The 27,752-nt window shown below is 30.8% G+C and overlaps 1 protein-coding gene across 2 annotated transcripts; it reads right to left on the bottom strand.

Moving 5' to 3' along the window:
- Positions 1–232: 232 nt before the first annotated feature.
- Positions 233–27,573, bottom strand: LOC140040568 (ras-related protein Rab-27A-like). 2 transcript variants are annotated; one of them, XM_072086602.1, is made up of 5 exons: positions 27,410–27,573; positions 9,831–10,028; positions 8,901–8,983; positions 8,267–8,494; positions 233–6,161 (listed from the first exon to the last, which is right to left on the bottom strand). In XM_072086602.1, the coding sequence occupies exons 2-5, from the start codon at positions 9,999–10,001 to the stop codon at positions 5,963–5,965; spliced, it is 681 nt and encodes a 226-aa protein (XP_071942703.1). In that variant the 5' UTR covers positions 10,002–10,028; positions 27,410–27,573; the 3' UTR covers positions 233–5,962. The 2 variants fall into 2 exon arrangements, with proteins under 2 accessions (XP_071942703.1, XP_071942704.1); XM_072086603.1 differs by lacking the exon at positions 27,410–27,573 and adding an exon at positions 25,149–25,201.
- Between the last annotated feature and the right edge of the window lie 179 nt (positions 27,574–27,752).

Genomic DNA, 27,752 nt, shown 5'->3' with positions numbered 1-27,752 from the left:
TGCTTGTTAAAATTTATCTGTAGCTGCAACACAATCAGTTCCACACCCCTTAACAGACATAGCGCGCCACAGAGAATATGTACATAGTACAGTACTGTTGGAATTTGTCGCAGCCAGACATAAGATCAAAGGACTGTTACGCGTTCCCTATTTTTTTGGCAAGTCAAACTAAGTGTCCTATTGTTGCCTTGTTCAAATACAGCAAACACACAAAATAACTCAACAATACAACTTCATTTAACTCCAAGAAGCAGTTTATATAATATACTAAATAACAACTTGAATTTAAAAGTTGCACATAGAAGTATACAAACATCATTTTCTGAAATGCTTAGAACCATCTTTGAATAAACACTTTATTGAATGATATAAACAGATCTAATATTCAGGCAAGAAAAAAAAAGAAGAAACCAGAGACTTTATAAATAATTAAGGTGGTATGTTCCAGGTATTAATTGGTGTGAGTTAAAGCACCTGGGACGGTGGGATCTTCCACATAATACATAAAAGTCAATGTCAACAAGTATTTTGATCAATAAACAGTTGACAAAATATTATACTATTAAATTCACTGAAATATTGAATATTAAATTACCATAAAAATGACACAAGACAATATCATATCATAATAATAAAATAACGTCAAAAATACTGTATGTATATTAAAAGGCATGAATCAATACATTAATTTATATTCTGTAATATTAAATCATTATATTTCCTTGTTTGTTTCCCATACTGTTTTAGTTTAAGATAATTAGCCTTACAGACAAAGTATTTTAACATGTCTATTTCCAATTCATGATAAATTATTTATCATTTTTATTATTCAGTTAATTATTGAGTCCCATATAGTAGTAACATTAGTTGTGTATCTTTAGTATATCATTTACACCAATCTATGTTAAATAATTGATTAACCGTATTACACATTACCTAGTTCTATTACATTGACTGTACACTGTAATGCTTATAACATACAGTGCACACTCCTCTCTACTGGCCAGAGTCCACCAATACTGCTATTTTAATGCAGAGTATGTATCAGATACAAAACATGTATATCTAATTTCACCATTAATATATAGAAAGACCATCGTTATTCACCATGGTGATGAAGATAGTATCCAATAACGATAGATTTATTCAAAATCCAGTATTTACAATTTTTAATATCCAAATTAATCAATCTATGTCTGCCAAGAATATCCACCATATACTGTATTAAGCAAGTAAGAGAGTATCTGTCAGATAAGCCTCGATCTATCAGGTATCGTTTACATAGGACCAGGAGGTATTTAACTGCTTCCATCAGACAGAAGGAATTGTTTGGGTTGTAATGTTCCCAGGTTTTTAAATCATAATAAATACTGTATATATTACAAAATCTACCTTTAATAGTACTATGTTATCCACCATAGAATAGAATAAGTATCCGCTATACATGTATATAGTACAGTTGTATATTCACCCTATTCAAACATTCTCATCACAATTAATTACAAATTTCACCTTCACTTGACCCACCCTTGATAGTACTATGTTATCCACCATAGAATAGACATGAACAATTTACTCTACATACATGAATACACTGTTATAGTATACATATGCACCCTTTTCAATATAATTATTATAGTCAGGGAATTCCCAGGTAGTTTCAGTTCAAAGGAGTTCAAATCAGCGAACGCCATTGACATTTCTTATACAGTATCTATACAGTACACAGTATTTTTATAATATAAATATTTATGTTCCTAAATCCCAAATATACATATTAATAATATTAGTGTACCCTAAATAATCATACATTTTAATAATATCATATATTCATTTAATTACTAGTTCATCTTTATATATATAAAAAAAACAAGCTTTAGAAATATTTGTTATAATTTAAACCACCACAAAATTGATAATCATTTATCTAATTATCTATAATATATCTAATATATATATATATGTATTGATATTTTGGAAAATCAAATACAGTAAACAAAATAATATAACCACCATATTTACACCAAGAGCAAAATTTACAAATATAGCAAACTCAATTCAATTTATACAAGACATGATAAAACATTAAATATTACATATCTAAGTTTCAGTTATCACATTAATATAATATATATTGATTTAAATCAATATTATATTGATTTATAAATCCGACTATCTCCCATATTACATTCATAATCTTTGCATTGGTACATAGAAATAAGAGCTGTATTATTTGTTGAATTAATTTGAGTTGTTACAAAGGGGTTTAACAACCAGAAGGCACTAAATCGCAAACTTGAATTGACTTATAAATAACACAGATGCAATGAGACAAAAAGAAAAAACAAGCAAGGGCTGAGTAGAACCCATAGTTTGTCTGTAAATTCTATTCTGATCATTGCAGCATAGAATAAATTTCTATTTCCCAGGTTCATCCAATATACTAATGTAAAACTTTAAAAAAACCTTTTTGTTTAATAACAATAACTCGTTTTTATATAGAGTCGATAAACGAACGTTCTCACAGTAAATACAAGAATTAATTGCAAATGACTTGTTATAACAGTGAATTATGCAAGAAGTTATACCTGTAAAATTACCAAGTTACTGTGTATCTTGTATAGCGATGCACCATAATGCATTGCCTAATCCAGGTGTTCTTTATTCAGTGCAAACTCATTTCACACATGTTTCTGTTCCATATAATGGATGTATGTACTAACAACAGTTTTCTTAATAAATCAATATAATGCCCTTTGATCCCATACCAATGTTACATATTTATACAGTATACTATGTTATTGTCTTATCTTTGTCATCTGCCATGACAGTTTTTATGTCATCTTTAACGCATTTGCTTTAAATTCACTACTATATTTACAATACATAATATAAGATTCATAGACCAACATCTCAAAACTTGTAATAAGAAAAAAGAAAAAATCAATTATTGATTCAAATAACTCATGTGTTTTAAAGAAACAAAATGTCAATAGTGATTACATTAAAAATTATTTGTGTAGAAATATAAATTTCGAAATTAAATTGCATATTTAAATATCTTTTAAGCATTTGCACAAAAAATACACAATACATTGTAATAATATTAATCAATACTGCAGTGTACATAAATGCATGTATGACTACTTAAACTTTGACATTTATCACTCATGACATTAACATTACATTAAAAGGTGAAAAGAGTTTAATTATACCTTATTTAACACCCTGTTTTGTGGTAATGATTTTAAATCACCTATTTTTACCATTATTAGTAACTTAATTTGGATTTGACTAATGCTCACGTTCTTCAAATCTCCGTAAAATGAAAGATAATTTTGTTTAGAGAGAAATTTGACTTCTTAATCATTTCAAATTGCTATCAATCCTGAAGGTAATTGTAGATTTACTGGCAGTTATTAAAATGGCTCCTCATATGCCCTTGGTAACACTAAGCGTTATATAATGTTTCTGATTATTAATATTTTGCTAGCAAGAAGCTTCAATGATTTACGGAATATTGAATAAATTACTGTAATATCTTTTTGAACGCCCTGAAGATAAACCAACTAAATTGAAAGTAATATATTTATATAAAACAGCCATTGCGAGTATTTCTATCAGAAAAACCCATTCTGTCGATTCTTCTTCAATTCGAAAAAGAAAAACGTTAAATGTCATCCTCTCAAGCCATTCGGGCATTACATACGCTAGCCTAAGCTAAGAAAACGCTTAATGACATAACATATGGCATGCGAGTATAACATACTTAAGAAGGCGTGTATGAGTTACAAGTCCCTTCTGAATCAAATACATCATTTTAAATCATAATAAAGATGCATTAATTTCATATAAATTTTAAGAATACAGTATGTTCAATTCGACTGGGACAACAATAGGTTTATTGCCATAGCTTACCTAATATATCAAGTATAAATGTTTATAAATAAACAGCGATTGATGTACAGCTGTGAAATCTTTTGCTGTAAAATTTACTGTTATGAATACTGTTTATTGTAAGGAAAAAGTTTCGTTATCGTCCACTATGTCGTTTGAATAATCTATTCAAGTCCAATTATGAGAAAAAAATATCCAAACAACCCACGCGTACCTGTACGACATGACGACAGATATTATATGCAATACATGTTTTCCAAGAGGAGCTTAAAATATTTACCGTCAAAATATATTATAACATTGGTAAATCAATTATGGATAATGAGGTCAAATAGAGAATATGCCATGAAGCAACTGTGTACACAAAACCGTCGATAGCACAATGATGGCTTAAAAAAACACATGCTAAAATCAATCCTATCTGGCTCCTGTTTTTCTTTCCGTCACCAATCGCACGTGGGCAACAAAGAACGAATAGCAGGTCAAACTTGCTAACGAGATTATATAATAAGACGTGCAAGAAAGATGAAGTATTAGAATTAAAGAAGATGCAGAAGTGTAATTGATTAGGTAAAATATTAACAATGAAATACCAGCGCTGCGATTACAATCAAGAATCGGTCGGAGCCTCTACGTAACAGTAATACATTATATATACATAGAATGCATAAAGTAATCCATTGTTTTTGCTTTCTTTTTTGTAACTTAATTTACTTATACTGTTTTCATGGCCTCACCTTAATATCAATATATATTGTTTACTGCCTTGTTGTTTTAAAATGTTATGAAAAAAAAATTGTATTATTAAATAATATGTAAACAAGGAATGTTAGTTTTTGTCTTCAAAAAAGTTTTTTAGTTCAAATTATAAAATGTGATTTAAGGCTTAAAAACCATAGCTTGGAAACTGCACCATTTGTGTTTTCCTAAACGCACAACATGCAGAAAAAGCGTATTGAAATGCATGGAAAAATACATTAAAAAATTGAATGAATCAATGAATAACTTTTAAATATACAATTGCATTAATATAAAAATGGTAATATTTAAACAAATTAAAATAGGAAGCTTTATGATTTCTCATCACATAACTCAAAACGCTCTATTGGTTTTGCAGTCTGGATGTCGAGTATCAAAATCGATAGCTCCCTATTATAATCAATCGTAGTACCATAAATCTTCCCAATTTTAAATAAGCAAAGTTCATTACAAAAGCCTATAATACAATATCTCGTGTTGTCAATTTTGAAATAACTTTTTGGAAACAGTAAAAAAAGTACTGTCCAAATTTTAATTTGATATAAAAAGAAAAAATATTTTATAAAACCAGAAAGAATAATTGTTGCAATTTTAAGAGGTTATGCTCAACCTCATCTACTAACATTTCACACTAAAAACAATATCTATATAAACTTATATTTGTCCAATCATGGAAAAAGGAAAGATTTCTCATTCAATAAAAATTAGTTTCCAACAATTTGGTGTAAATATAGGCAAAGAAAACTTAATTTTAATTTTTCTTGTCCGATATTTTACAGTATTTGTAGGAAAATGTAGAAGAAATGTAATCAGTTGTGTACAATAACAAATATATAATGTAAATGGAGCCAAGAAATCACATTTAGCAAGAATTAGAAGGTAGATTATATTCCAATATATTAAATTAATAGGCTATATGATACAGGAGTCACTTGTGACACATACATACAGAATTGTCCTTTGATACCGGAAAAATGACACATACATTACAGTACCAAGAATCAGCTACTGAAATTAGAAGTTTGGGGTTATACTTTAGCATGGGAGTAAACTACTGTTGGGTCAGGTATGGTTGTATAAATCGTGGTGTGTACATCCAGGTATTTGAGTTGTAACGGTGGATAGTAATAAGAAGCTTTTGTTTTACAAAAACCAAGTACCTAGGAACTGTGATATGTTTCCTCGCTCGATTACACAACAGTTTTGATGGATTCTAGGGGCAAACAATGATCAACACCACAATATGCGTAGTTTGTCTGTAGGTCATCACAAATCAAAAGCTACTTTATGTTCTCGTTATCTCAATCTAACATGCACAAGCGCTTCTTGAATCTACAGGATCTTCAAAATCCATTGGTACGTTTTTGCCGTTTTTCGCTACAAAATTTGGAAACTGATTCTTATCTACACTTCTCTCCATCCGCAACATGACATTGTCCAAGAGACACTCAATTGCTTTGGATATATTGTGACCAGTTTTTGCACTTGTTTCAAAATATGGTAAACTGAAGAGAGAGAAAAACAACAAATATTATATATTTTTATACTACTGTACAAATAAAAATACATTTATTCATCAAATCACAAATAAAATAATAGTATGTACAATGATTCAAGAAAATGATGAAATGGGGTCTCAGGAAACCAGAAGTTTTGGATGTTAGAGACCCCAAATTACTTATATAATTTAAGAATTGGTTTTACAAAATAATAGTTCAAGTTTAACAGTATAAACGATAATGAGAGAAGACGACCAAAAAATAGACAAGCTATTTATTTATTAAAAAAATAAACGAAAAATCATTAGATCATTATTAAGGCCAACTCAGACAGCGTTGCACGATGAGGCCGAACGAGTCATCTCGTCTGGAGAAAATTAAACATGTTTAAAGTTCTTGCGACAACCTAAAGACTACGCCCGACACTATCTCAAGACGACTCGTCTCGTCCGGATTCAACTCAGACAGCACCTATGAGTCAAGCCAATTCGTCGGGCCTCGTCGTACGACGCTGTCTGAGTTGGCCTTTAGCAGTTCCGCACACAACCAAACACCTTTTTTTTACGCAGGGATGAAACTTACTTCAATTATCATTGCATTTTTTAGCAAAGTTTTACAAAACTCATTACAGTAATGTCAAAATTCAATTTATGTTGCATTGGTCATTAGTAAATTCATCTGACTAATCAATATTATTTTTAAGACTCTTATTACTTTCACTAGATAAAATGTTACTTTAGGATAGTAATTAACATTTATGGCTTGTAGGTTTTAAATTTAAAATTGTAATTGTATTGATAAATCTCAGGAAGAAATTTAAATGATTTAGATTTTTTGAAATATATGAAAAAAAAATTAAAATTAATTAATCTGGATAATTCACTTCAAATTCGTTCAAAGAGAAGCTTTCAATTTTGCACTATGAATAGGAATAGGCCTACTGTAGGACCTCTATTAAGGGGACACCTTTAAGAACCCAAGAAAGTGTCCCTCAATACAGATAAATAGGGATTAGTCATCGTGTTAAGCATATAATTGTGATTTGTTTGTTTTACAGAAAAATGTGAATAAAGATTTATATGATAATACCATGACTTTACAACGACAATTTACTTTTTCCCTGTTATAAACATTTAATCACATTTGAGCATGTGCAGATGTACGTTCCACTCTGTTGCTTTCTTAGTATAATAAGTGCCACATTAATGTGCGATTGGAAGCTGTCTTTCATACAGACTGGTTGATTACATTACACTATACCCATCGCGCTGATAGAATTTGATCCTCAGAGGACCAAAGTGTCAACAAATTCAACATATAATTGTATACATGGAAATCATCATTTTAAGACATGAACAAGGAATTTTGTTCCAGTAATATTTAAAGTACAATTTCAAATTACAGAAATGCTGTATCAATGATTTGTTAATTCTATTTCATGACAATGATATTGTCTTTTTATTCAATGCTATTTATTATTTTCAATTTATTGTAGTAAAAAAAAAACAATATCTACTATCTTATTGCTCTCTAAAAAATGTAACACAAAAAATTTGTCCTATGTCTTATATCAGACATGTATATGTTACTGTATGTCTTAATTGTCAACATGAAATTTCAACCAAAGGCACTATAACTTGATATTACTAAGAAATAATTATTTCAATATCCATCTTGTACCCAGTGGCATAACAGCTATTCCCAATGGTTAACCCCGGAGACCCAGAGCTTTTGGAGGGAAGGGCACTTGAGCAGAGCCCAAAGGAACCAACAGGCATTAAAATGCCCCAGGTTAGAGGGCTACTTTGGGTCTCTAACCCAGGGGCCTCAGGTCTCTGCATTACACCACTGCTTGTACCCTACGGAAAATACTATTATATTAAACCATAATGCACCCAGTAGAACAGAAGAGACAATATCAGTAGGAGCTTCTTTACAAGAAACCACAGACAACAAGCACAAAAATAGAATAAAAGGAATCAGCCACACAGCACAACCTACCTTGACATGTCAACATGGATTCACATGAAAATTGTCCATTTTAAGTGGAGAAAATACAAATACAATTTCTTGAATCAGTCTTTCAAGATCCATCCAAAGGTTACACTTACCCAAATTTCTCTGCCATTTCTTTTGCCTTTTCATCACTAACAATTCTTTGGTCTTCAAGGTCAGCTTTGTTACCACACAAAACAATATCTGGATTTTCGCAATAAGCATGCATTTGAAGTTGCGTCATCCAGTTACGTATGTTTAGAAACGATTGCTCATTTGTCAAATCAAATATCAAGATGAATCCCATGGCATCTCGAAAAAAAGCTGTTGTTAAACTACGGAACCTGCAACAAAGAGAATAAATACCAATACATCTACTGTATATCAAAAATGGAAAGGAAAGAAACACAATAACACCAAATATTCTAAATAATATAAAATCATAGTCTTCTCTCGGGAGAGCATGGGCTATTGTTAGTTTATCCAGGTAAGCTAGGCACAAATAAACTATAAACTATGTAAGTGTATAAAAGATTATTATAAATTTTAGGGATGACACTAAATAAAATCAGTTGCATTGATACACATCAAAAGGAGTTTAAAACTCCTTTTGATCTCCTCATGAACGCATTCCAGAATTAATGGCATGGGGTTAAACAACACAAAGGAACAACAATGACAATAATTCTATGAACGTTAGATAAATAGATACAAAACTCAGCATTATAAAAAGATTGCTTATAATTGTACCTTTCTTGTCCGGCGGTATCCCATAATTGTAGATGAACTCTTTGACCTCTAGCTGTACTGTCTGATCCTTTTGGCCTGTGCATCTATAAATGAAAAGATAGCAATAATATTAATTCACCCCTACAAATGACTAACTATAAACCCTGTGTGCTATTTAGAATAAGAGAGCAAGACAGCATGTGACCAAGTACTGTAAACATTCAAAATACTGTAATATCACCTGAAAAACCTTATGGAGAGGAATTTATCATAATTATATTTACTGTTTTATTACTGTTTAACCTCAATAGAATCATGAAAGAATTTGTTTAGACAAATTCCTACATAATTACTAAACTAATTCCTACAGTGCATGCATGATGTAATGACATAACAACGTTTAAATACATTTAATTGTTAGAGTATTAACATTATTACTGTTGTTAATATCTACCACATTTCATAACACAAGGTGCAAAGGTGTACTTTGGTGATGCACTTCATAACTCAATATTATTAGAGATAAATTAAATTCATTACCTTTTTCATTTTATTAGATCAGTAAAATTAATCTATTACCCAAGCATACTTAATACTGCTCTGGAATAAGCCCACCCTAAGGAATAAGCTCTCCTCCTGTCCCAATTTTTGTGCACTATTTGACATACAATGTATAACATAATATAATATATAAATCCAAAGGCAAATTACTGAAAAAATGACAATGCTGTGGGTATCAGTGGCTGGATCTCAATGGAGATACAAAAATAAAAAGCGAAAAGCTAAATCAAAACGATAAAGTAAACAGCCAGAAAAGTTAGCAGAGCTTTCGGGCAACACTAGCCCTTCATCAGTGCAAGTGAAGGAATTTGGATAAAGTCAGAGTATAAAGCTGGCAAGTGCTGCCTGGGTGGACAGGAATAATAATAATATATAATATATTCAACTTACAACTCGTTTCTCCCGAAAGTCAATCCCTACTGTTGATATAAACTTGTTATTAAAAGTTGAATCTGTGTATTGGTACAGAAAACTTGTCTTTCCAACTCCGGAGTCACCAAGTGCTAAGAATTTAATTAAGTAGTCATACTCAGTCATCGAAGATGATGTCGGGTCACCCATCTCGTCCTAGTTATTCTACTGAACAATCTTTCAAAAGATAATGAAGGTATTTTCATAAGCAAAAAATTACAAAATGGAATATGGTTAGTATTATTGTATACAAGCATAAAAAATGAAGATTAATTAAATCAGACTTTGAATATGCCATTTTGTAGCTTTAACAAAGTTAATCACTTCCGTAGAAAAAAAAAACGAAAAAAATGATTTCACTTTTAAATGCCAAAACAATCGGTTAAATTCAACCAAAAACCCATTGGCTGGAAGCTTTACTTTTGCTTTAAATTACAGTTTTTCAGATAAACCATTTTTTTTTCCGATCCAATTTTTGGTCAAAGTGAATAATTATGTGACATTAAAATGACATATTCAACAACAAACATTTAAAAAATTATTTTTTCAGGGGGTAATATATCTTTAAGATGAGGAAAATCTGCTATTACTAGAGAAAACGGATTTGAACATATGCTGTGGAAAAATCCCCACCAGTCCCAATGGTAAAGAGTACTATCATATCATACAAGAATTTTAAAATACTGTATTTCATCAATTAAATTAAATGTTCATAACAAAACAAATGACCAGTCTAAATCGGGACAAATAAATATTTTATAACTAAAATTTACATAGTAAGTACATAAAAACATGTACTGAATACAATATGTATTTGTTGAGGTTAAATTATTGCAGGAATAAATTGTGGAACGATACTACTGTAGTTGTTTTATGCGAAGAGCAACGGTGAAGAAATTGTGTTCCGGAAATTTTGTTTGCTGTTTGAAATCAAAGACAGTATTGAATAAAATTATGTGACTTGCTTACGTCAGTAGTAATCTATCTTCTATGGCTATTAAGTATTATGTTAAACAAAAAAAATGACCATCTATATGTGAAAATGAGAAAATAAATCTTCTTAATATCCTGAAGACAGCATTGGTCAACAGTTCATATGGCTGTAAGTGTTAAATGAAAAATGACTATTTTTGTACAGTGTCATGATTAGGTAAAATAAAATCATCCTAAAGGTTAAGGTAACAATGGTAAAAAATATAGTTCTCGACTATGAAAAAAAAGAGCTCTATCCTCCTAAGATAACCAGCATCGGTCAAGACAAAGGAGATGAATAGTTGTTTTCACAATTTATGTAAACATTATTTTTTTTGCTTCATCATACATTGTGTGAAAAATATACCATCTATAATTGGAAAAAGTCTAAAGCACAGCTGCAATGTTCAGACGAATTTGTACATTTGGCACCCAAAGTAATAAATAAGTAAAAAATAAAGAAATTATACTGTGATAGTATTTTAATTAATAATGCAGAAACAGAAAAATGATTTATCTACAGTATCTGCTATTATTGTCAGTCTTACTTTAATAAATACGGTAATTAATTTAACCAGGGAATTCACTCTTCTTCCCTGACTTAACCTATTTTAAGAAACGAATTCAGTGACAATCATTATCTAATAATAAGGTCAGAAACTCTATTGCATGACTCTACATAAAAGAAACACTTGTTATGTGTTAGCACTTGGTGGCATCGCATTATTTGCCAATAATCACTAGTAATTCACAAACTACTGTACCATATTATTTCAATTTTGTGTATTTATTACATTTTCCGAATGGACACCAATCTGTGTATTAACAGATCCCGTGCTGCGATTGTCGTGCTTAACGCACAAAAACTATTTGGCTTGAACAATATGTAAATCTGTATAATTAGCCGCCACATTCTTAATGAGCCCTGTAACTTAGTTCTAATGTAGAATCAATAGAAAACAATGTTTTGATAGTGATAAGCTGATAGTTTTAATGGAATGGATTTACTGTTGGCTCAAAATAGCACCAACTAATAAATCAAACATAGCAATCATCTGTCTTCATCTAAAAAGATCTAGTTTGGATATTATTGATCATTTTTCCAATATGTGCAGAATTGTGCTGGATGGAGTGGAATGCAAATACCCGATGTGTTTCTAAGTCTAAATATTCATCTGACACCTACCCCAAGACTCAGACTAACTTTGTGTCCAGCCTTTATAATATAGATTTAAACTGTTTAGGCCATATACGTAAAAATTCCGGGTGGCATATTTTCAGAATTTACGACTTTCTCACATCTTTGAGATAGTTTTAATTTTTGATTCTTTTTTAATTTAATTTTTATTGTTACATGTTTATGTCTCATCATTTTGTATTTTTGTGAGGGTCCCTAATGATCAGCTTTGGCTGGATAGACCACCCTTGTAAAATATTATTTAAATAAATAAATTAAAAACATATCCATCAAAAACAAAAGCACAAATATTAGCAGGCCATAGCTAAATTAATTATAAACTCCAAAAGCTATTCATCAATTATTCTTAGAATTAATAATGGTCTTAACTTTTATATCAATCTTTCACCCAAAACAATCATGCACCCACGCCCCCTCCCCAAAGATTTTCAAATCGTTTTATATCATTTCCAGCTTTTGAATTTCTGAATTTCTGAATATCCCTGTATTAATATTATTGTTTATTATTATTTACTGTATTGTAGTTTTTATAGAGCTTGTCATCAATCTATCATCTTTCTATATCTATAATCATTTTCTACTCAATTGCTGATGAAAAGGAAAACATTGAACTATTTTGATGTATTGTGCTGTATGGTCAGCTCATTTCATGCATGATTATATTTTAATATCCTACAGACAACAGAATTAGTAATTAAAGCTTTAAAAAACATCTGATAATTCTTCCTACAATACCATAACTAGCAAAACTCTAAATGTTCAAATACTGCTTTATATTATAATTACCAGAACAAAATTGCCAGATAAATTAGACAATTTCTTGCTTGGATGGTTTTGATGTAATGTTCTGAATTACAAGACAATGTATTCATGTCAATCAGATGCAATGAATAATAACTATTGTTGGAAGATCCAAATCATCCTCAATTGCACATGCAGTAGATGCTTTACATCTCTCATCCTCTATGAATGTTAATCATTGTATTGTCAGCTATCTCTCTTCCAAACTATACCCTTGGAAGTATAGTATGCTAATGCTATACCTATTTCCATTATTTACCTACAGAGGCACAGAGATAGCGTTTTAAGGCCCATTTATACAATTGTACAGTACAGATGCTCAGTTACATCTCTCATCCTCTCATGTTAATCATTGTATTGTCAGCTATCTCTCTTCCAAACTATACCCTTGGAAGTATAGTATGCTAATGCTATACCTATTTCCATTATTTACCTACAGAGGCACAGAGATAGCGCTTTAAGGCCCATTTATACAATTGCACAGTACAGATGCTCAGTTACATCTCTTAACCTCTCATGTTAATCATTGTAAGTCGGCTATCTCTCTTCTAAACTATACCCTTGGAAGTACAGTATGCTATACCTATTTCCATTATTTACCTACAGAGGCACAGAGATAGCGCTTTAAGGCCCATTTATACAATTGCACAGTACAGATGCTCAGTTACATCTCTTAACCTCTCATGTTAATCATTGTAAGTCGGCTATCTCTCTTCTAAACTATACCCTTGGAAGTATAGTATGCTAATGCTATCTATACCTATTTCCATTATTTACCTACAGAGTTACAGAGAATGACGTCATGATTAGTAAGAGCAATAATCTTGATTTATTGTTCTTATTGATCATAACGCCCTTTATTGGATGTGAACAAATATTATTATCAAAGACAGCATACAGTAAATGTAAATCTTATAGTTCTAGAATAAAAACTTTTCGAATTTCTTTCTTTTTAACTTTTTTTTACTCAACAAATTAGTAAATGGGAATGGCTGAAATTGTTCCAAAAATCTTAAATAAATGTTGTCTTGAATAGCTATCATATGCTAGTTTTTAATCGTGTACAAATATTCATAATTTCTTAAATAAATGGTGTTAATGGATACAAAAGGAATTTAATTAATATTGATAGTATCAGGACTGATGATACAAATTGCAGATTGTATTGTAGATCTTTTAAGACATAAAGTGGCAAGTCAAGTGAATGCACTTAATGAATCAAGATGAATTATTAAATACTAATTTACATTAATTCAGACACAATTATGTACAGTACAGTACAGTTAACTGTCACGTTTGTGTTCTTAATTAGTAAAATTAAGATCTATGTTCAAGTATACAAATATTAGGCTTGGTATTATTTAGTACAAAAAGCAAATATATACAATACTCAATAGCTGTATAACCACTGAATAGATGATTATAGAATAACAAATGTTAATAATTACAATATTTTATAAATTAAACTATAGAGATATTATAATATCTATACTATACGGAGTTTTCAATGATTGGTGAATGATCAGAAACTGAGTTATGATAAGCAAATTGTGAACCCCTTTTGGTTTGTGTTACTGGATGTACTATGATGGCTGATTTGTGATATATTTTTGTAACTTGTTTGGTCTGTGTTATACTATGTTTTTTTTTTTATATATTTATTATTATATTTATGTCAACTTCATCACTGTTTACTTGATGCAATAAAAGGAAATAAAATAAATAAAAAATAAAAAAAAATATAATATCTCTATGATTAAACATTAACTAAACAAATGTTATGTATTATGGCTAAATTTTTATGTGGTAATAAAATACTAGTTTATCAATATCATTTTATTTCTTCAGAGAATTAAAACAAGTTTGTATTACGACCAATCTTTTTATATATATATATATGCATAAGCCCCGAAAACTAGTATTAAAACACTAAATTAAAACACAAAAAATGACTTTTTTTCCTTCATTATTTTTTCTGTATGTACAGTACAATATGTCATTAAAGGTTATCTTTTGTTGTTAAAGGTACAGTTGCAAACAGACCCAAGTGGAGAAAACAATACATGATGTAGGCCTAACTGAAAAGATTGTTTGTAAAAGGAAGGAAGAAAATAAAAGAAAATGCTAGAAGTGCCATAAAAAGAAATCTTTTTATGTCTACAGTACAAAATACCCATCCTCGTATACAAAATAATATAATAATAATAGATGTGCCTTTACGATCTTTAAATACTGAATAATTACAGTTCTACCTATGTCTCTCAAAGTATAAAAGGCTCTAATATGAGTCAGAGAATTAACATAGTTAATGTGCATGATAAACCCACATAAACAACCAAATATCATTCTTAACAATATGGAAACATTCACAGCTGTCATAAGACTGTTTTCAGTTTATTGACTTTCCTTGTACAATATTAGAGGACGATAATAAAATAAATGGAATCCATGAAAGAATGGATACTGTGGAGCATTTTTCATACTAACCAAGCGCTATCATTAATTTCTTAAATCAAAAGATCTACTGATCCGAAAAATGGCCTCATGGGTTGTAATTTTTCAGAGTTACTCTATCTTCTATCTAATTTCATGTATTGTAAATTGCGATACAGTACACCTCAATATAGTCAAATACCATAGTATTATCAGGGAGTGCTTATCATAACAATCTAGATAGCTGTTATATGCAAATACAAACAAGCACAACAATCACTTTACAGTTGGTGTTTAACATCAATAAAAGAAGACTGCAAACGATTACTCGGCTAATTACACATCAAATATAATATTCTAAGCTTCAATGAAACCAAATTATCATTGGATAAGTTATTATTTGTTATCCTACATATATGAATTTGCAAGTAGCATTATCTTGTCATGTTAGCATAAGAATATTTAGTTAATATTGCTGTATTTATGATGTACAGTATAACACAACAGTAGCACCTCTATTAAGGGGACACTTTCAGGACAGTGTCCCCTTAATAGTGAGTGAGTGGCCGAGCGGTTAAGACAGTGGAACCGTAATTACGTAGCCATAACATCGGCATGGGTTCGAGGCTCACTCACTCCATGGTTCTGGTGGTAGAACAAGTCTTCTCGGATAAGGACTATAAACCGTAGGTCCAGTGTACATATCTAGCTCGTGTGCACTTTAAAGAACCTAGTACATCTTTCGAGACGAGTAGGGGGTTACCCCGGTGTATTAGTACATCACAGCCACTGATCACCAACTGGGTCCTCTGGGAGACCAGTCTTTGACTGAAGAGGTTACCCAGTATAAAAATATATATTTCAATCAATAGGGCTGTCACATGAATAGGGATTGGTAGTGTTAAACTTGCGCTTATTTTTTTTTCACAAGAAAGCATCCTCATTAATAGGGTTGTCCCCTGGAGGAGTTCTATAGCATTACTTCCATCATGCTAACATAAGACAATATAGTTATTATCGTTAGTAAAGTATGGCAAGCCATATTTTAAGTCTTCAGTAGTTATGGTTGTTGTAGCGTAACACCGGAGATTTGCATATTTATGAAAAAAAAAGAGTATTAGTAACGACGGAAATCCATAGAGAGGAGCTTTCAGAGGACGAAGGATAATCAATTTAAGCCATGATATTAATAGAAAGTTGTACTGGTACTTTAATATCATTTTATTGATCAAATGTCGGGTTAAATGGAGATTGATAATTGACAATTGACAAGTAATTGAATATTATCAAACAATTACATTAATGAAAAATGACTTCTTTAAATCATTGTTATTTATTCTTTAAAAATATATTTATTGTCCCCCAGAAACATCCATTTTTTTATCAACTTTGTTGTTGAATATGCCATTTTAATGTCACATAATAGATATTCACTTTGACCAAAAAAAAAATTGGATAAAAAAAAAATGATTGACCTGAATAAACTGTAATTTAAATACCTGTAGTCAAATTTGCTGCCAATAGCCAATGGGTTTTTGTTTGAATATAACCATTTATTTTGTCATTTTATAAGTGAAGTTTTCCTGGGTTTTTTTTCTACGGAGCTACGTAAGTTAAAACTACAAAGTGGCCTATTCAAAGTCTGATTTTATTAATCTTCATTTTTCATGTTTTTGGAGGACAATACATCTTTAAATTAGCAACCTAATTCTTGTGTTGTTTTGTTTTTCAGGCAACACATTGACCCAATATAGTAATGACAGATGGATTCGTTTTATGTTCGTTGAAATGGCTTGACAGATAAAATGCCTTAATTACAAGAGTTTAAGATAAGTAATGATAATTTGCTGTGCTCTTAAATGTCCGCCAACCTGCCAGATTTATCTCGTCTGCACAAAGTAGGCGTGCTGTTATTGAGAAAGCAATATGCTTCAACAATCATTTGGCAGTTATCATTTCAACATACTTCACAACACATGCATTTAGATTAAGACACAATACATTAAAATAAATGTGATATCTGTGCTGCTCATTCTCATTCTAATAAAGTATTATTCTGTCCACTTCGGTTGCGTGCAATCTTTTGTTTATTCTGATACATGGTCTCGCATTCAGAGGAATACATTTATTTTATTAAATGTATTGTGTCTTAATCTAAGTTATATAATAATAAGCAGGAAATAGCCAACTGCTAAAGCAGAGGTACTGCATATTATCAATTTTGCCATAGCGGCTAATAAGAAAAAAGGTAAAACTGTTAAGACTATGAGCCTGAACTGAAAGATTTATTTTCAAAGACAAGAAGAAATAGATTTATTAGGCACATTATGGAACATTTATTTTAACTGAAAAATAGAAAGAAAAGCAGAGTGAGACAAAGATTCCAATTCATGCAAATGATTGCTAAATGATACAGTAGACTGTCGGCTAAATTGCCAAAGAGATGACCATAAAATTAAAATGAAAGTCAACGTTCACAATGACAAAGACACAATAAGACTGTCTCACAAACTACAGTATTGTTTAATAATAACAAGGTAACAACAGATACCAATCTAACTAAAATCCATATTAATATTATAATAAATTCCACGGTAACGTTTTCTTTATAATACATAATTAGTCAAGGTTACTATTTTGTTGACCTAGTATTTGAAAGAAAAATCTTAATACTATCTATCTATCTAACTAACTTGGTAAGCATTTCTTGTAAAACCTCATCTGAACTGGCTACTGTACATCCAGACCAAAAGTCAATGCTGGGACTATACCGGGGATATGCCTGTTTGTGAAGTCAGAAATAAAGTAGGGGGTGGTATTAGACCCAAAGTGAGATTATACCCGAGGATATAGGTAATCACAATGTTTAATATCAGGATATTCCTCTAATATAATAAGCAGATAATGGACGACTACAGTATATTACCATAGTTCATTATGAAAACCTGTCATCTTTGTACAGGTAATTTAGTAATTCAAGAGACATTATATGACATGAGCACACAAAGTTTATCTAAAACAGGTTGCATTAAAATCCATGTGCAATACATATGAACTGGATTTGGACATTTCACCCTACATATACTGTATTATTATACTATATTTCTTTATTTAACAGATGAGGACAAGGTCTACAGTATTATGCAACCACTATAATATGCCAACCCAAAAAAATCAACAAGGGTTGCATTAATTCAAGCGGTTTGGCTTTTTAAATAACGAATATGATCTTATTTATCGTGTCAACAGTGAGTACCTGTATGTCAAACTATTCTCAGTTGCTAAATCTAAAATCTCATCTTTTTATACTGTAATAACAGTTTAGTTTTAGTAAATTTTTGAAGTTCATTATTGATATTCATTTAAATGAAATTTACACTGATCACACACTATTTCTATTAAAAACTGTGAAGTTAGTATTTTAAAACAATATTAACTAATTCAAAGTACATTTTGTTTTGCTCAAATTGAAAGCCATGCACTACTGCTAAAGTGTAATGTTCCATAACATGAAAGGTGGTCATTGACGTCAATGTTGATTTTAAACGAAAGCCAACTATAACTTACAAGTTGCTGATCGAATATTACCTATCTATTAAATGAACGCACTTTGTGTTGTGATATTTTTCAAAAATTCTAAAAGTGATGGCTACGATGTTAACATTATTACATTAATTTAAATTGTATTTTATTCAAAATAAAATTAAATATAATAAAAGAATGTTTTTTATTGTTCACTTGTTATTTATTAAGTATTTCCAGTGAAAAAATTACTTTAAAATTAGTCAAAATTTCAAAACGAAATTCAAAACTTTGAAGTCATTATTGTGAAAGTTATAACCTTTCAAAAATGCTTCCAATTTTAAGAGCAAAAAACACCATTTTTCAACCAACAATCATACATTTTTTACAACTTCAAAGATCCATAACATTAGAACGGGTCATTAAGTTATTTTTGGGTAACTAAAAGAAAAAGTTAAATAAATAATTTAAATTTTTTCATTGGGATACTGTCTATTAATACTGTATGCAACATTACTCATCATAACAAGATTCTCAGTTTATCATTATTTATCATTTTCGTATCAATTTGATCTCTGGTGCGCGTGCGTACAACTGAGGACTAGTACTGTTCCACCATACCACGCCGAGTTGAGACTCTTAAAGAGTCGCTATCCAATCGAACAATACCATAAAAACCCCAGTGGTCTAATGGTTAGAGCATCTGTATATCAAGCAGGCGGTCCGAGTTCGAGTCTCGATTGGGGCGACTTTTTCTCATTCTCACAGATTTCCTCATCTTTATCGTTTCAAATAAATTAATTAAAATTTCAGTATACCACCGGGCGGTTTAGAATTAATGTTCTTTGCCTGATTTGTTAATTTAATATTTTGGTGTTATTTTAGTGAAAATTATGGGCAGAAGTGTTAAAATAAAATGACTGGAGGAAAATATTTAATGTGAAGCACGTAGTGGAGCTGTCGCTTGGTGATTAACTTGCTTGCCTTCCAGGGTGTTGCAATATATTATAGACTGGTTATACCAACCTTCTTGTTGAATTGAGTACAGTCCAACTGTTTATTGTACAAATAATTGTAGGTGTGTACTATTCCAGGATACCTCACCCAAACGACATGTACTGCAGACAGCATCATAGCTATACATATTGAGTATGATATGTTATGTTCACAATAATAGACCACTAATACAGTAGGCCTACTTTTTGAATTAAAATTGTATACAACCATGGATCCAGCCAATGCCATTGGATAGATAATACCTAATTATACTGTAGTACAGTACTATTAGAAATTTAAATATACATAAAGTAATACAGTAATAACAAAAATTCACAGAGTTAAATAAAATGTACTTAAAAAAAGTATATTTCTTTCATTAGTGTAAAAGAAAACCATAATATACTGAAACAGCATTAGACATTAACTTGATTTAAACGTGTTAAAACCTCGATACAGATCATCTACTAAAGTGGACCTGCCTTATCGAAACTACAGTGTAAATATTCTGTAGATAATGTTTGTTGTAGGCGTATTTGTCTAGGTCAAACACAAAGCATTTGTCAATGATTAGATTGCAACAAGTAAACGTCTTAAAATGCAAACAATTACTGTTTGAACCCTGTAGAAGCTAGCTGACAATCAATGACAATCAGTGACCAACCAGGGAGTTGTTCTGGACCAACTTTGATTTTAAAATTGACCATGTAAAATTATTTTCACATTAAAAAAACGAATGTTAAAAAAATTATACAACCAGTACTGTATGTATGTACACTGTATGGAGAATTTTACTTCAACAAAGTAAATTTTAATCAGAAAACTTCCAATAAAATGATTGTTTTCATACATTATGCTGAATAACATTCGCACTTTAATTTCCTACCACAGCGTTCAAAATAAATGTTATAATTTAGTAATAACTTAAAATGTATAATAATTGTGTTAAGGAGAATGACGCTTTACGTTGGATGTTTTAAGGCTAAATAATTTAACAAATAAAAGACAAAACCAACATCATCAAAACAAAGAAATCAACAAATAAGTTTGATTATGACGTTTGTGGATATTTAAAGATGTTTGAATTTCACAACATTTGACAATCAATGAATTAAATGACAGAGGCTACAATTCTACATTCTAAAAAATAAGTGACAAATCAGTAGGCAAACGCACACTGACCAAACTACACAAACCAACATTTGGTGTTGCTTGTCTATAAGTGCCACTTACCCAATAAACCTACAATAGCCCAAGAAAAGTCAGAAGTACAGTACATTGAACAAGGTGATCCCTATGGAATATTGGACTAATCTGCCAACCACGACCCCACATGGGCATTGCCACCCTCATCATTACACTACAAATACTACATCCCCTGTTTCAAATGCCAAGCAAAAAAATATCATAAGCTCTGTCTACACTATCAAACTAGTTTTACAAAAAAGGTGGGATGTGCCCAAATATGGTAGTGATATGCCCAAACATGGTAGTGATATGAGATCATCATGTCCATATATGGGCACGTTTTTGGGTCAAACTAGTTTGATAGTGTAGACAGAGCTTTACAGTAACTTTTTTGCCAATCAAATTAAAATTTAATTTTCAACTCATTATAATTATCATTACAATAACTGAGACGTGAAGAAGCTAGTACCGTAGTACAAATATTGTAAAGAATCATACAATAATTACAAATCGAATAAGTAACTAGTTGTTTATTAATAATCAATTCAATAATCTTCTAATTACACATTGCAATGTAAATTGAGTGTAACAACAACATGGCTGTCATCTTTAAGAAATTACATCTTGAATATTTTATGCAAATACTGTATGATAAGATCATAAAATTCTCGCATTCAATTCCCTAATAAAATCCATCTTGCTAATTATAAATTTATGCTGGCAGCAAATAACTGCTATAGTATAATGTACATACACTGTGTATATTGAAAAGATAATGATAATATGTAAGCATGTTACTGTAGGTATCATAATCATTAAGAAAAGATTGGTCTAAAACACCTTTGATATGGTGTCTTTTTTTAGAAAAACTTTTGTTCGCGGTTTTTAGAGTCAATTTCAAAAGCTGTCGGAATAAATCTATAGCCATGTTTCTGAAGCCATATAGTAACAAAATTATCGGTATAATAATAAAGTCTGCATGATGATCAGACATTATCATCAACCAAGTGCCCAATTACAACGATTTGTCCTTCAGGTCAAAGGTTGAAAATTATCGCATTTATGAATAATGATCTGATTTGAATGAGATAATTATCAGTTTAATTTTTCTCGCGCTGAATTGGTTAATTTTTATCGGTTAACTATCGGTTAAGTTTTAGCTGCGGAAACAAAGCCTATCATGAGAAGAAAATATGGTTTTCAAAAGGTGCTTGACACAACCCAAACTACTATCCTTTATTTAAACTTTAAATTAGAATAATAAACATAACTAGAATCTCCTAAATTTATGCTTGAAACATCTATTTAAAAACTGAGGTATAGGCAACCATAAAAAAATGATGGTAAACTTAATAGTGGTAAAGACAAAATAATACAATATCATTATCTGTTTGCGGGGTTAACTACAGAATATGTATTGCATGCTATGTACAGTAGTGAAACATTCAGAATAAAATAATTCAGAGGGAAAATATAGAGTGGCTTTTTTTAATTAACAAAGAGAATCATACAGAATATACTGTAGTTTAACATTAAGGATTTCTAAATAAAAATTTCTAAAGGGTTTATGAACATACAAATTATTATTTATTAATATTAATATAAATTAAAATTATAGAAAATGATAATAGAATCAACCTGGTTAAGAGTTTGAAGTTCATACAAATACAGTAATTTATTAATAATAATGTAATCTTATTGTGTTTGCAAGAAAAAAATGGAACGTTGGGGATGTTGACAAGGTAAAGGTGTAGCCTATAAACTATTGATATACAGTAATCTGTATGTCGACCTTTATAGACTTATGATTTAGTCTATGAAGTACTGTATGAAGATAAAAAATGTGTTCAAACATGACTTGAAAAAAAGGTCAAAGGTTTAGTACAGTATGTGTTACTCTATAGTATTAGTATAGTTATCTGCAATAGCCTTGTCACAGTCTCTAACTATTAAACACTGAGTGAGATACTATACTATTGCAGTATCAGTACAATACTGTTGGTATACATCTGTTGATCAATCAACAGTTTTTCCATTGTAATACTATATACAGTAATTTCATATTACTGTACATCTAAAGCCTTACCCTAATACCTGTGCTAACTGCTCCCCTTTATCTAGGGAGCTTTTAATTTGTGATGACCGACAACCAAATTACACGCCATGCCAATTCATTCTCTGCATGTGGAAATAGTATGACGTGTGTCCACGCTCTCCACCTCGACACAGGTTTGATGGTTTCTAGGTCCAGATGACGACCGACAACACATTATGACCTGACTTAAATTGGTCGTCAATCGTCGCAAATCAAAAGCTCCCTATTCAAACAATCAGTTTAATCTGTGATGACCAAAATAACTAGTTTAAAAAAATATAAAAATCATGAATTTAAAAAACACCTGTCACATCAGTATCATTGAGAAGAGATTCAATCTGTAGGAGTGCATTATTAATATTGACTTACCTACTGTATTAAATCCAAGAAGTTTTAATAAATGAAAGTATTACTGCGTTTGAATGAAGTGTGCTTAGCTGGCCTCTACAGTAGATTGATGTTTTCACATTTTGCTGGTTTCCAAGTGGCTTACCGTGCCAAGTACAGTGTGGTATAAATAATAAAAAGCTACTTTACCTAACATCTCAATTATATATGAGGTGAACATTTTAATTACTGCACACGTCTTGGTAATTCTTTTTTGTTATTTAAACAGTATTATTTCACAATTAGGTTGATAAATAATTACTGTATTTGAACTCAATGCAATTTAAAATGTAACCTTGAATATTATAAATATACTGTAAATAACTATTTTTTATTCAAAGGCAAATGCTAATAGGCCTACAGTTACTTATATTCTACTGTCTGAAAAGGAATAACATACTGTGTTATTATAGAATACAGTATGCAACAAATGAAGAGCATAGCATAATAAACAAAGGTTAATACAGTATTATCAATTGTCAAAATAATTGAGAACGTTTTAACTTTTTCCTTTATATGCTGGTGTTTTAGTCTTAGGGTCAAAGAGAAAAACTCACTACAAAGAATTGTTAACTTAAGTTCTAAATTAATAGGTTGTCAACTTCGTAGCTTATCTTCTTTCTGTGACATGCAAACTCTAGAAAAAAGTAGAGCTATTCTAAAAAATATTAACCATGCCTTGTTCAGTGATTTCGAGCTCATGCCTCATGGGCGTCGCTTTCGATGCCCGGCATGTAGAACAAACCGGAAAAGGAATTCGTTTTTTGCCAGTGGCTTTCGACTCTTAAATTCTTGAACCTTGACTCTTGTTTATTTTGTACTGTGTATTGTGATATTTTGTATATGTTTGTAGTGTACGACCTACTGGGTATATAAATTATTAAATTTCTACTGTTAACTACTTTTTTGGGGTTAAAACATCATTTTTTGGTTAAAAATAAGCAATCATTTTTGACCAAAAAATGATGTTTTACCCCAAAAATAAGTAGTTAACAGTAGAAATTTAATATTTGTTTTACATGGATATACCCAGTGGGTTGTACACTACATGATTCAATCACTTTTATGTTGGTTCAGTGGGGTTTGCTATGGTTTTTTGGAGGTTTGCGGGGTTTAGCAATCATTTTTGACAAAAAAATGATGTTTTACCCCAAAAATAAGTTGTTAACAACAGTAGAAATTTAATATTTTTTTTACATGGATATACTCAGTGGGTTGTACACTACATGATTCAATCACTTTTATGTTGGTTCGATGGGGTTTGCTATGTTTTTTTGGAGGTTTGCGGGGTTTGCGGTGTTTAGCAATACCCTATTTTGTATTTGAATTGCCCCGTGTGGGATGATTAAAGAATTTTGAATTGAATTGAATGATCACCTAAATAAAAAGGTCTTTGAATACCACTGCTTCTTTATTAACTTTAAAACTAGATTTCCTTACATGATATTCCTAGCACTCTGCTACGCACTATGACTAGTATGAGTATATTTATAGAAATTACAACTAGTTTTGAAGCAATTAAAGGTTTGTTCAAGAATAAAAAAGTAAATTTCTATCAATGGTATAATTTTTGGTGAGCTACATACAGATTGTATATTATATTATATTATACAAGATCTTGTTTCTGAAACTCAACGTTGATATGGCATTAAAAGCTTTTGTCAAACTAATTATCTCTACATCAAAATTATCAATTTGTACTTACTGCAAATTACACTAACTTAAAGTCTTGCACAACCTGCATTTACTTTGTCTACTATGTATGATAATGAGTGTGAATAATGAACACAGTTTTAGTATTTAAACATTAAATTTTAATAGGTCTGATGATAGTAGTGTTTACAAAGTAAAAACCTACCATCCTTTTTGATAGGTGCTGTACAAACAAACTTAATGGCATGGAGAAGAAATAAAAATGTGTTTCAACAACAAGAAAGCGTTCAGTTGTTTTTCAAAATCTTTTCTTAAGCAACCTGTATTATCAATTCCACATGTAGTTGGCTGGGCGTAACACTCAGCTATGAGCGCTCACTGGCTAAACCCAGGGGCCCAGAGCATGAGCAAACCAATGCAACTACCCAGTACTGGAGGGCTCTTTAGTAGTGCTAGCAGTAAGCCAGGGGGATTTTTCCCCTGTGTTACACCATGTAAAAAGTTTTGAAATAATGAATACTATACTGTACTTTGAAATAGATGAGTGATTGTACAAAAAGTAATGCTTTTCTAATGTGACAGTATCCTGTATCATTTTCTTTTAAAACTTTTTGCTATCATAAAGTCAGACAACATCTCAATACAAATAATGTCAACAATATCCGGTTATACAGTTTTGTAGTTAAGAGTGGTGATTTTCAAAGAAAATGTATACAATGTAAAAAGAAAGTTTTTTAGCTGGAATCAAGATATAATTTGGAAATCGACATTGAACGCAATTTCATTTGACATTTACAGAGTGCTGATTTATGAGGATAATTTGTTTATCTATGAAATATCAATTTCTACAAACAGTCCAATCCACATTGTCAAAATATTATTCAGTTTTATACTGTGTTTCATTAGAGTCATTATGGCAAAACATACTTCACCTTCTCTAGAATTAAGAAATACCAAATTAATTATTGAAAAAACTTTTATCATTTCACACTGGGAAATTTGTTTGGTCGTACAGTAGTAGTAGACAATACAGTACAAAAATTATCATCTATGAGTTAAATTACAAATATTCCTCCAGTGTGAATCAGTCAAGACATATCTCTGTATAAAAATAAGTTTTAGTAAATTATCCTACTCTGATCAGGGAGGTATTACTATTATTTGTATACCTTATACTCTGATGATTGAGAAATCTGAAATGAAAATATCAATGACTAATAATAGACTAACTCACACAGATAAACAGCGATACTCTTAACACCACCTGTATACAGTAGGTGTTGAAAAGAAAATCCCATCTTGCACAATTTCAAACTGCACATAACATAGTACGCTCACTGGTGAAAATATTTCAACCTGATGGTGTATTTCCATTATTGAAAAGAATTATGTTGACGTTAAAAAAAAAAGTGTTGTACTGTGGAAGTTAGTAGAATACTATTGATTGGCATGGCCAGTCAGTCAATCTCGGTTGATTGTGCGACCAGTTTTTTGAGCCGATAGACAACAGAAAAAAGGTATGCAGCCGAGAGAAATTAGGCATTAGACACATAGTTTACTAGGTTAAAAATTAAATTTGCCGACAGTGCTGATCCTCCTGCTCTTACTATTTATACACAACTTAACTGGCACTGACACACCATAGACGATTTTTGTGATACGGAAGCCATCTTGCAGAGAATATGACAGTCGTGATAAGCATGTTAATTATAAAATCATAACTCCTGAACGGAGGATCATATGACAAACAGATTTAATGCAAAATGTTCTCAAAAGATTGGCCTACATCACTGTTATGATTGTAAAAAATAAAAACAATTTTTCACTGATTAAAATCCATCGAAAAAAACATTTATAGTGTATAAGCATAGGTGTTTGTCACCACCAATTTTCTGCAGTGCAGTCGTCTATACTATAGCCTATAATTTATATTCATGAGCAAAAGAAATTAAATTAAATATTAAATTATTAATTCACATACACATACAGGTTCGACTGAGCCAATAAAAATATTCAATTTACACACAAGGTTGACCATGGGTATAGCATCCTCCTTTACTACCTAAGTCCTACTGTATTATACCAGATTATTATCAGTCATAGGCCTATCCCCTTGCCTTGGTAGGCCTAGACAGTCTGGCTGTCAGACAGGCAAGTGGTTGTCTTTGTGTTAGTGTTGTTGTGGTGGTGGGTGGTTATCTAAAAATTTACAACAGGTTGCAGTCGCAACTTAATATTTCAGACATCTATAGAGTAACGAGCTGAAATTAATGTCAAAATAGCTTTATCTTTTCATATTATATAATAACTTACTTTGTTTACCTACTGATAATTATGTTTCAACCTACAAACAATGAAAATATAATGTCCAGTATAGTAAAGGCCCTACAATGTCAGTTTGTACTACTACACTACACGAAACCTGAAAAATACTTTTTGATAAATATGCAGAGCGCCACCAATGTCTTTACTGCACACAAAATGTTGTGCATCATGTAAAATACGAAAACATATATAAATCGGGAAAAAATAAGGAAAAGCCAATAAGACTAAGAGATATTTATATAAATATGTAACATAATTTACATATATATAGCCTACATTAATAATTAATTATAATTTGAGTGCCAGTTTTTGTAGGCCTATTCGTTTAATT

Source organism: Antedon mediterranea, chromosome 2, assembly GCF_964355755.1.
Source record: "Antedon mediterranea chromosome 2, ecAntMedi1.1, whole genome shotgun sequence".
Classification (NCBI taxonomy): domain Eukaryota; kingdom Metazoa; phylum Echinodermata; class Crinoidea; order Comatulida; family Antedonidae; genus Antedon; species Antedon mediterranea.
Note: the sequence above shows the minus strand (reverse complement) of the source record. Positions and strands in the feature narration are given on the sequence as shown.